This window comes from Trachemys scripta, chromosome 5 (genome assembly GCF_013100865.1).
Source record: "Trachemys scripta elegans isolate TJP31775 chromosome 5, CAS_Tse_1.0, whole genome shotgun sequence".
NCBI lineage: Eukaryota > Metazoa > Chordata > Testudines > Emydidae > Trachemys > Trachemys scripta.
In genome coordinates this window covers 139,800,663-139,816,316 of record NC_048302.1, presented here as the reverse complement: position 1 = coordinate 139,816,316, position 15,654 = coordinate 139,800,663, and the positions used below count along the sequence as shown (strand labels likewise).

At 57.8% G+C, this 15,654-nt stretch overlaps 1 protein-coding gene across 1 annotated transcript in view; it reads right to left on the bottom strand.

Annotated features, from left to right (window-relative positions):
- LOC117878454 (dedicator of cytokinesis protein 2-like) overlaps positions 1–15,654 on the bottom strand; it is a gene marked incomplete in the record, with an annotated part of 325,642 nt that overhangs the window by 41,997 nt on the left and 267,991 nt on the right. The window contains 5 exon segments of the mRNA XM_034772650.1: positions 707–855; positions 2,528–2,586; positions 2,910–3,010; positions 13,598–13,676; positions 15,315–15,409. Coding sequence (XP_034628541.1) covers positions 707–855; positions 2,528–2,586; positions 2,910–3,010; positions 13,598–13,676; positions 15,315–15,409 — 483 coding nt within the window.

The window sequence follows — 15,654 nt, the reverse complement described above, 5'->3', positions numbered from 1 at the left end:
GGGAAGGGAGGGCGAGGGGCGCACTCGGGGGAGGGGCTCGGCCCTGTGGGGAACGGAGGGCGAGGGTCACGCGCGGGGGAGGGGCTCAGCCCGTGTCCCCGGGAAGGGAGGGCGAGGGGCGCACTCGGGGGAGGGGCTCGGGAGGGCGAGGGGCGTGCTTGGGGGAGGGGCTCGGCCCGTGTCCCTGGGAAGGGAGGGTGAGGATCACGCTTGGGGGAGGGGCTCGGCCCGTGTGCCCGGGAAGGGAGGGCGAGGGGCGCGCCAGGGCCGAGAGGCTCAGTTTGAGGGCCTGGGACCAGGGGCAGGGGCTGAAGGGAGCTGTGTTCCTGTCGGGGCCGGCTGGGTCACGGCTGAGGGGGAAGGTGACAGCCCCTGTGCCTCATCTCTCCAGCCGGTCCCTGGCCCTGGTGCTTTCTCTTCCCATGGCCTCCCCCCACTCCCCGTCATACTGGTCAGGTGCTGGGAGCAGCACAGACCCCCGTGGGAGGGGATCACACCGCAGCATGCCTCCTAGCCCAGGGCTGCGCTCATCCTTTGCCTGGTGACTACGGCTGGCTGCACGCTGCCACCCGTGCCTTGCACGCCCCCTCCTTGCACCCTGCTCGTTTGCCTGGTGACTACGGCTGGCTGCACGCTGCCACCCGTGCCTTGCACGTCCCCTCCTTGCACCCTGCTGGCCCCAGACTCCCTGGGGCCCAGTACGCACCATGCTGAAGGCCTTGGTCAGCTGGTACTCGCACAGCATCATGTCGAAGAAGATGGGGATGGTGGATTTGCGCAGCTCCAGCTCGGGCACCAGCGTCATCTCCAGGATGGGGCCCACCATGCCAGGGATAAACCGAATCTTGTGATGGCCTGAGGCAGGGGCAGGAAGGGACTGGTGGGAAGGGAATTGCTCTCCCAGGACCCCTCCCCTCTCCCCATGGGGGGAGCGCCTGCTCCTCCCTGCTGTGGGCAGCAGCCTGGGGACAGGATCTCCTTGGGGGAGTGGTGGTATCGCCCTGCGGGACACTAGCAGATTACACACCTTTCTGAGGCACCCAGACGGGTCCTGCCCCAGAGGCAGCAGCATCCAGGAGAATGACGATCGGCAACAGGGGTAAGGGACAGACAGACGGGGAGCGGGGCTGCCTCGCAAGGGCATTCTCAGCTGCACACCCGTGTGGGTCCAGCTCAGGACAGGAGATCGGATTCAGTCACTCTCTGTAGTGTCCCTGCTGCTCCAGTCTTGCTCTCCACCCCACACCGCTCTACTGGTGCCCCTCAGTCCTGCCCCACAGCCCCTTGGCTAGTCCAGCCCCGGACTGTCTCTGGGCTTGAGGAGAAAAATGCAAAGAGCCAGGAGCCCCAGCTGTGCGCGCTGTCTGCCAGGCTCCTGCGGGGAGGCTGCTCTAGCTGCCGAACCGAACGGTGGGAAACTGTTCTCACAGGCCAGTACTGGAATGTCCCTACGACTGTTCTGCCCTAGTGCAGACCTAGCAGGTCCTTCATGCCCCTCGGTACCTGGACTGCATGTGTTCAGAACAGAGACAAGGGGCATGCCAGGGACCAGAAAGCCAAGGCAGAAAACTGATTGGCACTCCGTGTATTGGCTGATGTATCTTTTACTTGTAAACAGGCAGGGCACAAAGAGATGGCTTTAGGGCAGGGTGGGCAAACTTTTTGGCCTGAGGGCCGCATCGGGTTTCATAAATTGAATGGAGGACCGGTTAGGGGAGGGGGTCCTGGCCCTGCCCCACCTCCTATCTGCCCCCCCACCCCGGACTCCTGCCCCATCCAACCCCCCCGTTCCCTGACAGCCCCTCTGGGACCCCTGCCCCATCCACACACCCACTCCCTGTCCCCTGACTGCCCCCGGACCCCCGCCGCCCCATCCAACCCCTCCTCTACTTTCTGACTGCCCCCTGGCACCCCTGACCCCATTCAACCACCCCTTCTCCCTGTCCCCTGACTGCCCCCGGAACCCCTGCCCCTGACTGCCCCCCGCCGCCCCATCCAAACCCCCCTCTCCTTTCTGACTGCCCCCCCAGCACCCCTGTCCCCATTCAACCTCCTGTTCCCCCCGCCTTCTGACCACCCCCCGAACTCCCCTGCCCTCTATCCATCCCTGAGGGATGCGGGGGAGGGGGAACAGCGGGGGAGGTGCTGGGGGCGAGCCTCCCGGGCCAGGAGCTCGGGGGCCAGGAGCTCGGGGGCCGGGCAGGACAGTCCCGTGGGCCGGATGTGGCCTGCAGGCCGTAGTTTGCCCACCTCTGCTTTAGGGGTTAACGTCTGTGTAAGGTGAATGTCACATGACTGCGTGGGACGGCTTCCCGGAGTGCTGCGCTGTATCCCTGGTCTATAGCAATAACCCGGACGTTGGGTCTCTGCTTTCTTGCGTATATTTCATAACGAACCAAAGAGCCATCCTGTAAATGACTACGCTCCCGCCCCCCAGGCTCAGCCGAGCCTGGCCCTGCCTATGGCTCAAGCCCTTCCCACCCTGGCAAGACAGTGGCTGCCTCCAGCTGCCCTGCGCCAGTCTCACCTAGGTTGTACCACATGTCCCGGATGGCGGCTCCAATGGTGGCTCTCATGTCTCCGTACCTGATGCAACAAGGAGAGGGAATTATTCCCTCCAGCCCCTGTGCCGCCCGGACCATTCCAGGTGTCAATAAGGGCAGAATGGGACCAGGGCCAGGAATCCAGCACCAAATCCACCCGCCTTCCCATCCTCGATGGAGGCTCCAGATGCAGCCAGTCTAGAGCCTCACCGGAGCGCAGGGAATCCCCCCCCTGGTTCCATGGCAGAGTCAGGAGGCACCTCCAACTACTGAGGCCAGCGGAGGAGCCCAGGCTGTGGCCGTGGAAGATGGGCTCCCCCGGGTCCCAGAACCCCCAGGGCCCAGTGGAGCCCGGCCGGGACTCACTTGGCAAGGATGGTGGTGCGCTTCGCCTGGGAGAAGTTCTCCAGCTGCAGGGAATCCTGGGTGAGGAAGGCAACTGCCAGGTGGAAATAATTGTTCCAAAGCTGTAAAGGAAAGATGGGCTCAGAGGCGGCTACAGAGATGTCAGATGCGTGGGGAGCTGGGACCTGGAGGTGAGGGAGTGGGGCAAGGCCAGGGAACGGGGGGAAGGAGGGGAGCGAGCTGGGAGGAGATTCATAGATTCTGAGGCCAGAAGGGACCATTGTGATCACCTCGTCTGGCACCTTCCCCGCCCCCCGCCCCGTACAGCCCAGCCCAGAGACCTGCCCCACAATAATTCCTAGAGCAGAGCTTTTAGAACAGGGGTGGGCTACACTGGGGAATAGAAATTGTATGGTGGGCCATGAATGCTCACAGAATTGGGGTTGAGGTGTGGGAGGGGGTGAGGGCTCTGGTTGGGGGTGCGGGCTCTGGGGTGGGGCTGGGGATGAGTGGTTTGGGGTGCAGGAGGGGGCTCCGTGCTGGGATCGAGGGGTTTGGAGAGTGGGAGGGGGATCAGGGCTGGGGCAGGGGGTTGGGGCATGGGGAGAGGCTCAGGGGTGCAGGCTCAGAGCGGCGCATACCTCAAGCGGCTCCCAGAAGCAGTGGCATGTCCCTTTCCCAGATCCTAGGCGTGGCGCGGCCCCCGACCCTTGGAAAGGGGCCATGCCGCGGCTTTCGAGAGCCGCGCGGTACAGCCCCCAACCCGGTGCCCTGGCTGGAGTGGGACTTCACCGCATGGTACGGCCCCTGACCCAGCTCCCCAGCGGGAGCTTGCGGGCCGGCTTAAAACGGCTGATCCAGGCCGTGGCCATAGTTTGCCCACTCCCGTTTTAGAACAACATCCAATCTAGATTGAAAAATCACCAGGGATGGCGAATCCACCACGACCCTGGGTGAATTTGTTGGGATATATATCAATATACATTGTGATTCATATATCCATGTAATATGTTATAGGTCACTGAGGCCTGGTATGAATGATGTGTGCTTGACATGAATACGTGCGTTGCAAGTTAGCAACCGAAGCAAGAACTTAAGGTCAAGGACTATTAGAACTATTTGTGCAAAAACAATCTTATGTTCCAAGAAAAATACAGAAAATCATCAGAAAAGGAAACACCACCAGCTGAACTGATATAAAATGGTATAAGAATTGGAGGAAATGGCACACCTCTGATCATGGCGGCCTGCCCAGCACTGTCTCTTTGGAATTGTATGAAGGCCTAGCAGAAGGCCTAGTAAACAAAGGCAAAGAACCGATGACACGATGGAATGGACGATAAATCGATGCCCAGGTTTTCTGCAAATCAGAGTCGTTTATTGATCCAGAGTCCCGTGTGGATACAGATGTGGTTTTGCCGGCTCCCCGCATCCTATGATCTTATCCTGAGGGAAGGAACCTCGACTGGCCATCGGGACCATTCTGACCTTTGGACTCTGGTATAGCATGTTTGGGGTGTGAATGTGGAGTAAGGTTTGTTTTATAATCAATAAAGAGCATTTAGAGTATCGTATATCAACACCATGTCCAGTATCTGCCTGCTCCCCATCCCATAGGGAGACCTCTATTGTGGGTCTAGGAAATTGTTCCTATGGTTAATTACCCTCACTGTCAAAAACGTACACCTTATTTCCACTCTGAATTTGTCTAGCTTCAACTGCCAGCCATTGGATCGTGTTAGACCTTTGTCTGCTGGATTGAAGAGCCTGTTATTAAATATTTGTTTCCATGTAGGTACCTATAGAGTGGGATCAAGTTATCCCTTAACCTGCTCTTTGTTCAGCTAAATAGATTGATCTCCTTGAGTCTCTCACTATAAAGCAGGTTTTCTAACCCTTTCACCATTCTCGTGCCGCTTCGCTGACCCCTCTGTAATCTATCCACATCCTTCCTGAATTGTGAGCACCAGAACTGGGCACAGGATCCCAGCAGTGGGTGCACCAGAGCCAAATCCAGAGGGAAAATAACCTCTCTGCTCCTACTTGATATTGCCCTGTTTATACTTCCCAGGATCACATAAGCTCTTTTGGCCACAACGTCACACTAGGAGCTCATGTTCAGTTAATTATCCACAATGACCCCCAAAGCTTTTCAGAGTCTCCCACCCTGAATGTTTAGCCTACATGCTTTGTTCCTAGAGGTACATATTCATGTTCAGTTGTATAAAAATGCATGTTTTCTTGTGTCTGGTTTACCAAGTGAGACGGATCGCTCTGAATCAGTGACCTGTGCTCTTTGTTATTTCCCACTTCCCCAATTTTTGTGTCATCTGCAAACTTCAGTGATGATTTTATGTTTTCTTCCACATCATTGATAAAAACATTAAATAGCACAGAGCCAAGAACCGATCCCTGTGGGACCCCACTGGGAACAGACCTCCTTGATTACGATTCTCCATTTACTATTACATTTTGAGATCTACTAGTTAGCCAGCTTTTAATCCATTTAATTTGTGCCATGTTCATTTCATATCGGAGTTTTTTTTAATCAAAGTGTTGTAGGGTACCAAATCAAGCACCTCACAGATGTCTACGTGTAGTACAGCAACACTGTTACCTTTATCAACCACACTTATCATAGAATCATACAATATCAGAGCTGGAAGGGACCTCAGGAGGTCATCTAGTCCAACCCCTTGCTCAAAGCAGGACCAATTCCCAACTAAATCATCCCAGCCAGGGCTTTGTCAAGCCGGGCCTTAAAAACTCTAAGGAAGGAGATTCCACCACCTCCCTAGGTAACCCATTCCAGTGCTTCACCACCCTCCTAGTGAAAAAGTTTGTCCTAATATCCAATCCTCCAATTTGTCTAGGGCCCTCTGTATCCTATCCCTACCCTCCAGCGTATCTACCACTCCTCCCAGTTTAGTGTCATCTGCAAACTTGCTGAGAGTGCAGTCCACGCCATCCTCCAGATCATTAATGAAGATATTGAACAAAACTGGCCCCAGGACCGACCCTTGGGGCACTCCACGTGAAACTGGCTGCCAACTAGACATGGAGCCATTCATCACTACCTGTTGAGCTTTCTATCCATCTTATAGTCCATTCCTCCAGCCCATACTTCTTTAACTTGCTGGCAAGAATACTGTGGGAGACCGTATCAAAAGCTTTGCTAAAGTCAAGGAATAACACATCCACTGCTTTCCCCTCATCCACAGAGTCAGTTATCTCCTCACAGAAGGCAATTAGGTTAGTCAGGCACGACTTCCCCTTGGTGAATCCATGCTGATTGTTTCTGATCACTTTCCTCTCCTCTAAGTGCTTCAGAATTGATTCCTTGAGGACCTGCTCCATGATTTTTCCAGGAATTAAGGTGAGGCTGACTGGCCTGTAGTTCCCCGGATCCTTCTTCTTCCCTTTTTTACAGATGGGCACTACATTAGCCTTTTTCCAGTCATCCGGGACCTCCCCCGATCACCATGAGTTTTCAAAGATAATGGCCAATGGCTCTGCAATCACATCCGCCAACTCCTTTAGCACCCTCAGATGCAGCGCATCCGGCCCCATGGACTTGTGCTTGTCCAGTTTTTCTAAATAGTCCCGAACCACTTCTTTCTCCACAGAGGGCTGGTCACCTCCTCCCCATACTGTGCTGCCCAGTGCAGCAGTCTGGGAGCTGACCTTGTCTGTGAAGACAGAGGCAAAAAAAGCATTGAGTACATTAGCTTTTTCCATATCCTCTGTCACTAGGTTGCCTCCCTCATTCAGTAAGGGGCCCACACTTTCCTTGACCACCTTCTTGTTGCTAACATACCTGAAGAAACCCTTCTTGTTACTCTTAACATCTCTTGCTAGCTGCAACTCCAAGTGTGATTTGGCCTTCCTGATTTCACTCCTGCATGCCTGAGCAATATTTTTATACTCCTCCCTGGTCACTTGTCCAATCTTCCACTTCTTGTAAGCTTCTTTTTTGCATTTAAGGTCAGCAAGGATTTCACTGTTTAGCCAAGCTGGTGGCCTGCCATATTTACTATTCTTTCTACACATCGGGATGGTTTGTTCCTGCAACCGCAATAAGGATTCTTTAAAATACAGCCAGCTCTTCTGGACTCCTTTCCCCCTCATGTTATTCTCCCAGGGGATCCTGCCCATCCGTTCCCTGTGGGAATCAAAGTTTGTCATCTCCTCAAAAAAATACCAAGTTTGACGGGATCTATTTTCCATAAATCCAGGTTGATTGGCATTAATTACATCACCCAGACGCTCCATTGTCTTACCCAGGACTGATGTCAGGCTGAAAGGCCAGTAATTAACCAGGTCATCCTGCTTTCCCTTTTTAAACATTGGCACAACGTTCGCTCTCTTCCGTCCCCTGGAACTTTCCAATTGCTCCAAGTCTCACTGAAAATCAACCGTCCAGCAAGCTCCTCAGACAGCGCTTTCAAAACTCGAGATGCAAGTCAGCCGGACCTGCTGATTTAAACATGTCTCACTGTAGTAGCTTCTGTTTAACATCCTCCAGAGAGACGAGCAGGATGGAAGAGCATCATGAGGAGGCTGCATCATCTGGTTTTTCCCCCAAATACAGAACAGAAATATTTACTGAACACTCCTGCCTTTTCTGCACGATTATGGAGAATTGGGAGTCTCTGTGTCGGCACATTGGCTCTGACAGGGGTGGCATGCGGGTCTCCGGACGAGCATATGCAGCGCACTGCAGGTTGGCCATTGACTTCCTTGGGGAGCGAATCAAGCCCGTGGGCAATGTCAGACCATTGCAAACCCTTCTCCCAACCGGCTCGGCTCGGCCTGCAGCCTGGCCCCACCCCCTCGTCCCGGCTGGTTTCACTCAGGGTGGTGATGTCTATTATGCCTTTCAGAGGTTCAGCAGTAAGGCCAGTTCTCCAGGTCTGGGCACTGCCAGGAAGGGTTCGGAGGTTCCAGGGCCCCAAAGTCACCCTAGGAATCTCAGGCTGGTTCCGACCGCTGAGTTGGACGCCCCGGGGAGCAGCAGCTGGACAGGCATGGCAAGTTTCGGACTCCTTTTCAGTCCCCTGTCCCGCGGTGGGGAGAGCAGCGTGTGCCTAAAAAGGCCTCAGGACGACAAGAGCCCCAGATCTGCGCTGGGGTGTGGAGAACGACCGTTCCCCTAAGGCTGCCGGCTCTGACCAAGGCCCAGTGCCAGGCGAGTGAGGCACTTGCCTCGGGCACACAAGTCGGGAGGGCGCAGAAAGTGGTGGAGAGAAAAAAAAAAAAGCTGCTGGCACGGTGATCTCCCCCCCGCCCCACCTGCGGCCCCTCGTGTCCCCCGACCCCGACTCACTTCCCCCCCCTTCCCGGCCCCAGAGCAGAGCAGCTCCATGCTGCCTCCCTGCAACAACTGCTGCCGCAGGGTCCTAGTGCCGCCCATCTCCACTGCCACAGCAGACTGATTCTGAGCCTGCCCTTCCCCTCAGACCCTTCCCTTTTCCGGCAGGACCCTCCAGCAGCACAGGGGGCCCCCCCGCCCGCAGTCACCGCTCCTGCCCCACACTGGGCAAGGGGCAGCCCCATCCCTCACCCCCAGTGAGGCTACAGTCAGGGGCAACAGCAGGGAGGAGGCACATGCAGCACCCCCCAGCACGAGGGTTACCATACGTCCGGATTTTCCCGGACATGGCCGGCTTTTTAGGCTCCAAATCCCCGTCCGGGGGGAAATCCCAAAAAGCCGGACATGTCTGGGAAAATTGGGACATGCGGGCAGNGCGGGCCAGGGGTGTTCGGCCGGGGTCCCGGGGGCCGGCGGGGCCAGGGGGTGCTCGGCCGGGGGTCTGGGGGCCGGGCCGGGCCGGGGACCGGCAGTGCTGGGCGGGCCAGGGGTGTTCGGCCGGGGTCCCGGGGGCCGGCGGGGCCAGGGGGTGCTCGGCCGGGGGTCTGGGGGCCGGGCCGGGGACCGGCAGTGCTGGGTGGGCCAGGGGTGCTCGGCCGGGGTCCCGGGGGCCGGCACCCCAGGGCCTGAGCCGACTCAGGCTGGAAACGTCGGGGGGGGCCAGCCTGGGTCGCGCCTCCTCCCCCCACACCCCCCCTTACCTGCTTCAGGCTTCCCGCGAATCAAATGTTCGCGGGAAGCAGGGGAGGGGGCGGAGTTGGGGCGGGGACTTTGGGGAAGGGGCGGAGTTGGGGAAGGGGCGGGGCCAGGGCTGGGGCCCCGTGGAATGTCCTCCTTTTGGAGGCTCAAAATATGGTAACCCTACCCAGCACCCACCACGGGGGAGGTAAGGGAGATTCCTGGACCTGGGAGGGGCCCTAGGAGCACATGCAGTGACAGTGGTGGGGGTGAATGTGCTGCTGGGGGGGCGGGAAAGGGGGGCTCCTCCCCCAGAGCTCGCTGCTGCCGGCAGGGAAAGGGCTAGGGGGAGTCCTCCTCTCTGGCCCCTGTCCCAGAGCAGCCTGCCTGCACCCCAAACTCAAACTCATACCCAGCCCTGCCCCACCCCAGAGCCCACACCCCCAGTCAGAGCTTTCACCCCCACACTGCACCCTCAACCCTCTGCCTGAGCCTTGAGCCCTTCCAGCACCCCAAACACCTTATCCCCAGTCCCAGCCAGAGCTCTCACCCCCCATCCCCCAACCCTTTGCCCCAGCCTCTCCCACACCCCAAACCTCCCATTCCCAGCCCCAGCCAGAGCCCTCACCCCCCCACACTCCTACTCTCGCCCTGAGCCCCTCCCACACCCCAAACCTCCCATTCCCAGACCGAGACAGAGCCCTGACCCCTACTCTCGCCCTGAGCCCCTCCCACACTCCAAACACCTCATCTGCAGCCACAACCCACTGCTCTCACCCCTGCACCCCATCCCTCTGCACCCCTCCCATCCCCAAACTCCCAGAACCTGCACCCCATCCCTCTGCACCCCTCCCATCCCCAAACTCCCTCCCAGAGCCTGCACCCCCAATCTCCTGCCCCAGCCTAGGGCCTGCATCCCAGACCTCCTCCCTCACCCAAACTCCCTCCCAGAGCCTTGGGCGGGTTCTGGGCACCACCAAAATTTCTACAAACCTGCCACGCCTGATCCTGCCCTGCAAACCTGAACTCCCGGCATTCTCAGGACACATGCTGATCTCTAGTGGCCACTGCTGATATCCAGCACCTCCCTCCTCTCTTAACCTGTGAGTCCCTCTCGGGATTGGAACTGAACCAAAGACCATCTTGGAAGCAACATTATCAGGCCAAGCAGTCAGAAGTCATGAGTTGACCCCCCAAAATCACAGGCTCTACCGCCGCCCCTTCATTCATTCTTCAGCAGCAATTCGGCGGCAGGCCCTTCCCTCCAAGAGGGACTGAGGGACCCGCCAAAGAGCCGGCCCTGGGGGAGGGCGCAATTTTATATTCTTGCCTCAGGCACAAAAATACCTAGTTACAGCTCTGCTAAGGACTGCCGGTAGCATCCTCTGCCTGTCGCGGCCCCATGGCCCCAGGACTCTGGGGAGCTGATTGGGTTTAACGAGGTGACTGTGGAACAAGCTGCAGGATGAACGGTCTGTGCAGAGCGTTTCCCACGCTCTTGTCCAAGCAGCTGGTGCAATAGATGCCCCAGGCATAGCAGCTGACAGGGCTGCAGGATTTGTATTCGGAATTGTCCTGCTCCTAGATGTGCTAAAGAGCCTCACCTGCTCATGGCTGCAGTGATTGGCCAGTGACTGCACATTTAATACGGGATGCCCCATATGCCATCACAAGGCTTCATCGCCATCCTCTCCATTGCAGGGCACCATTTATGGGGGGCTCCTGCCCTCCCCCCCGCCAGGTTCTTACCAGAGGTCTGCTCGCCCAGACCCAGGCAGAGCTCTTAACTGCAGTGTGGACGATGATGAGTTCGGTGCTGCTCCCAGCTCGCACCCCGGGGCAGGGGGGCAGGGTTGTTACAAACAGAGGCCGAGTGATTAAGATAAGAAAGGGCTGGTGACTCAATTAAATTAAGGATCTGGAAGTCCTTAGATGAGTCTGTAAAACAGGAATCCCTCTGTGTGGAGAGTGGGGTGTGGAAGCATAGCAGAAATACAGCCAAGTCACATTCAGAAGAGAGTATGGGGGGGGGGGTAGCTGTGTTAGTCTGTATCTACAAAAACAAGGAGTCTGGTGGCACCTTAAAGACTAACAGATTTATTTGGGCATAAGCTTTCGTGGGTAAAAACCTCACTTCTCTGAAGAAGAGAGAGAGATTTGGGGGTGTAGGTGAAAAGAAGGGCCCAAAACCCCAGGGCAGGGCGAGCAGTGAATAGAGAAGTTCCCACTCTGCCTGTGGCACTTATGTGGCCCCATCACCATAGTATCTGAGCGCCTCATAATGTCTAACCCAATAGTCTCCAACCTTTTTACACACAAAATCACTTTTTGAACTGAAGATCAACCCAGGATCAACCAGCCCCTTCCCCGAGGCCCCGCCCCGCACACTCCAACCCCGCCTCTCTTGGTCACTTGCTCTCCCCCACCCTCCCTCACTTTCACTGGGCTGGGGCTGAGGGGTTCGGAGTGTGGGAGGGGGCTCTGGGCTGAGCCTGGGGCAAGGGATTGGGTTGCAAGAGAGGGTGAGGGGAGCAAGCTCTGGGAGGGAGTTTGGGTGCAGGTGGAGGCTCCGGGCCGGGGCAGGGGATTGGGGTGTGGGAGGGGTTGCGAGGTTCAGGTTCCGGCGGGGAGGCACTTACCATGGGTGGCTCCCGGTCGGCGGTGCAGCAGGGCTAAGGCAGGCTGCCAGTGCCTGCCCTGACCCCATGCCGCTCCTGGAAGCGGCTGGCATGTCTCTGCCACCCCAGGGTAAGGGCAGGTGGCTCTGTGCACTGCTACTGCCCCACCCCCCCAGCGTCGACTCCGCAGGCCCCACCCCCCAGCATCGACTCCGCAGCTCCCATTGGTCGGGAACTGCGGCCACTGGGAGCTGCGGGGGCGGCGCTTGTGGGCGCAGCAGCATACAGAGACCCGCTGCCCTCCCTTGCGAGGCCGCAAGCACCACCTCCACACTACAAACCCGATTAGCGCTAATGATGCGGGAACAGAAGGCTGCAGAACTGCAGGATGTGGCTGACAAGCTGTGACGAAGTGGGAATTTTTCTTAATATTTTGTATGAATACTGTGTATGCCTCAGTTTCCCCTATGTGCTGCATGGTTACTAGGTGGTGAGAAAAGGGGGTTTATTCTTTGTAGCAATCCAGGTGTGACTGACGCTGGCTGTCTGGGGCCCCATGCCCATGATGAATCCACAAGACAATGGCCTAGACATTCGGTGCCTAGCAACTAACGACTGGGACTGGCGACCCCTCTCCAGGAAGCCAGACAGTTTTAGCCAGTGGGAGAACAAAGAGTGAAGGAGAATGACCAGGGGACCTGTTTTGCCCGGGAATCAGAACAAAGGATGGAGGAGTGGCCCTTGGGTGTGGCAGAGTGTGGGCTGCTAGAAGCAGGACTCACACTTCTGGACTGGGACTTGAGGGGGGTCAGAGAGAGCTTGGGGCTCTGGGCACACCCAGAGGAATTCTGCTGTAACTGTTCCATTCTCTACGCTAACCCAGTACGGTCTATGCTGGGTCCAGACACCTATTAACCCCTTCTGCTGTTCCAGCGCTCGCTGAGAGGAGGTCGAGGGGGCATTGAGAAGCCACGTGAGAAGCCACAAAATCAAATCAATCTAGAACATAAGTCAGCACTAGCTGAACACTCATCCATGAGCGACGGGAGAATTCATCCATCCAGAGAATTCTACCATTTACAGCTAGTAACAGACTAATACTTTGTCGGGATTTTTTCTGTTCCTAATATACTTTAAAAACGCCTCATTTTCTTTAACTCTGCTGGCCATAGATTTCTCCTTGTGTCCCTCGGCTTCCCTTATCAACTGTCTACAGTTCCTCTTTCCCATTTTTCCATTTATTATTATATTTTTATAGCTGTCTTCACTTCCCCTCTAAACCAGGTTGTCTTTCGATCAGCACAACCTTCTTCCTCAGTTGTAGAATTGTGGCTGTTTGGGAATCAAGTAAGTTCTTAGATAATTCCCAATTATCATTTACATTTTTATGATTAAACGCTTCCTACCAGCTGATCTGGCTCATAATCATATTCAGATTTGTGAAACTGTCTCTATTAAAGCACCAAGTATATCTATTACTGGTCTGGACTTTATTCTGCTTGCACATTATAAATGTGATCACATCGTGATCACTTGTTCCAAAGCTACCATTAATTTTTGGTGCTGTGATCTGTTCCTTTTTGCCAGGAAAAGGGCTCATAAAGAATTCCCTAGTGCTGGCTGAATGCCATTTTGACTTAGGAGGGAGAAGAGGCCACATACCAGAGGTGTATGTGCGGGGGAGGGGAGGGGTCAGGAACCAGGGACATGCGGGTGTGGGAGGAGGCTAGAGACCAGAGATGTGTGTGTGGGGGGGGGGGGGGGGGGGCAGGAACCAGGGAGGAGGGGGGGGCAGCAGCCAGGGAGGTGGGGGGGGCAGGAACCAGGGCAGGGGCTGACCGCGTCTCACCTGAAACACTACAAACCTGCAGGGGATGACAAGACCAATCCGAAGCCTGCCCAGAAATGCTCCCCCAGCCCTTGTCACAGGCGCCACTGGAGCAGCCCCAGGTAAAGCATTAGCAAAAGTGCTGGCAAAGGCCTGATGCCCCCCTGCAGCCCCGGCTCAGCGCTGGGCAAGGCCTCCCAGCCCCTCCGCTCACCTGCAGTTCCAAGCTGCTGCTGCTCAGGAACATCTGGGTCAAGGTGTCAGCAAACTGGTTGATGGCTCGGAGGAACTCCCTGCAGGGAGAGCGACACAGGCAGTGAGCGGCTGGCCAGTCGCACCTGTGTGGGACGGGGCTGCTGAGCACCGACAGGTGGGCACGAAGGCTGCCGCTCAGGTGCAGGCTCTCAGCCCCACGCTGCGAAATGCAGGGGTACCAAACCTCACAGGTGTCTGGCGAGTCTCACACTGGTTGGTGTTTTTCTCCAAGTCCCAGCTCCTGGAGCCCTGGGATTACAGCGGGAGCTGTATAGTGTACAGTGTTTTTAAAAATCTGCGTCTAGCCTCTGCGGTGGCTGAGAACAGGTGGAGAAGGTGCCGCCAGGAGCAGGCAAAGGATTGGCCAGTGTTGTCGTTTGGCTGAACCCCCGCAGCTCCCCAGCTCAGGAGTTTGGGGTTCGACTCGTGATTACTGATTGGTCGGACGGGTGGACAAGACTGGAGGGGGGCGTATCTGGCGGGATTAAGGGCTGCGCCCCTGGCTCAGGGAGGCGGCCGAGGAGCTCTGAACAGCCGGGCTGTCAGAAACTGGAGCCAGCAGCCTGCCTGTCAGAGGCCGGAGAGGAGCCGGAAAGTCCCATCCGGCGCCAGAAGAGGCCCCGCTGTGAGGGGTGTTACAAAGCCTTGCCCCCAGGCGAGGGGGCAGCTGGCTGGCTGGCTGGTCTGCTGTCTGTGCTGGCCCCTCTGTGACCCACGCTCAGAGCAGCCCAGGAAGGCAACCCCCCCATGCGCACACCCCCACTCGTGCCCACACCAGCATCACCCACATAGGCATGCACTCACCATGCAACGACATGCCCATCCCTCGCCCCCCCAAAGAGAGAACCTCCCACCTGCACACACACACACAGTCAGCACGGCCGCCCCCCAGGTGGGCACACATGTGCGCACACAGCCCTCCACCCCCTCCACACCCTGTCCGCAGCCACCTCCCCCACCCATCACTGAGTCACAAGGTCTGTGCCACGCCCCAGCTTTTCAACAGTGGGGCAGCCCCGCAAGGGTCCCACTCTCCCTTCGGGGCAGGCCCTGCAGCCTCCCCGCCTCCTAGACTGAGCCTCTGGGTGCCAGCAGCCCCCTGCTGCCCCCTGAGAACTCTGCCCGGCCAGGCAACTGAGAGAGACCCTGGGCAGAGGCGTGGCCATGCCGCAGCGACTCGTGCCCCCAGCCAGGACTCGCCGCCCCCCCCCACCCACGCTGAGCCCCCCACTTACCCTCTCCCGTCCACGCTGAGCCTCCCCGCCCACGCTTAGCCCCCCACTTAGCCCCCCCACCCATGCTGAGCCCCCCACTTACCCCCTCCTGCCCACGCTGAGCCCCCCCCCCCAGGCTTAGCCCCCCACTTAGCCCCCTCCCACCCACGCTTAGTCCCCCACTTAGCCCCCACATGCTGAGCTCCCCACTTACCCTCTCCCGCCCACGCTGAGCCCCTCCGCCCACGCTTAGCCCCCCACTTACCCCCTCCCACCAGATCTTCACCCTGCCACCCTTGCTGAGCTGGAGTTGCCGGGATCCCCCTGGCAGGGGCATGTGCCCTGGACAGCTCACACTTCCCCCCAGCTGTGGGCGCTTGTGGGAGAGGAGCCCCGCAGCCCCTCAGACCCAGGACAGGCAGGTCCAGTCTCCACACGTCCCTGCAGCCAGGCTCTGCTCACCGGTTCTGCACCATGTTCATCACCATCCAGTCAGAGGGATACACCGTCTTGCCGATCAGGTCCTTGAACAGGATGAAGGTCTCCATGAGAAAGTCCTGCAAGTAAGGAGGCCCTGTTAGGAGCCAGGGTGCTGCAGTTGCCTGTGGGCCCTGGGGGCGCCCGGGGGTGAGGGTGCCCAGCCCGGGCAGGGGGAGCTGGCTGAGGATGGAGGTGAAGCTGACGGGCTGGGGAAGCAGCGAGAGGATGGGGCGCCCGGGGGTGAGGGTGCCGGCGAGCTGGCTGAAGATGGAGGTGAGGCTGACGGGCTGGGGAAGCAGCGAGAGGACGGGGCACCCCCACC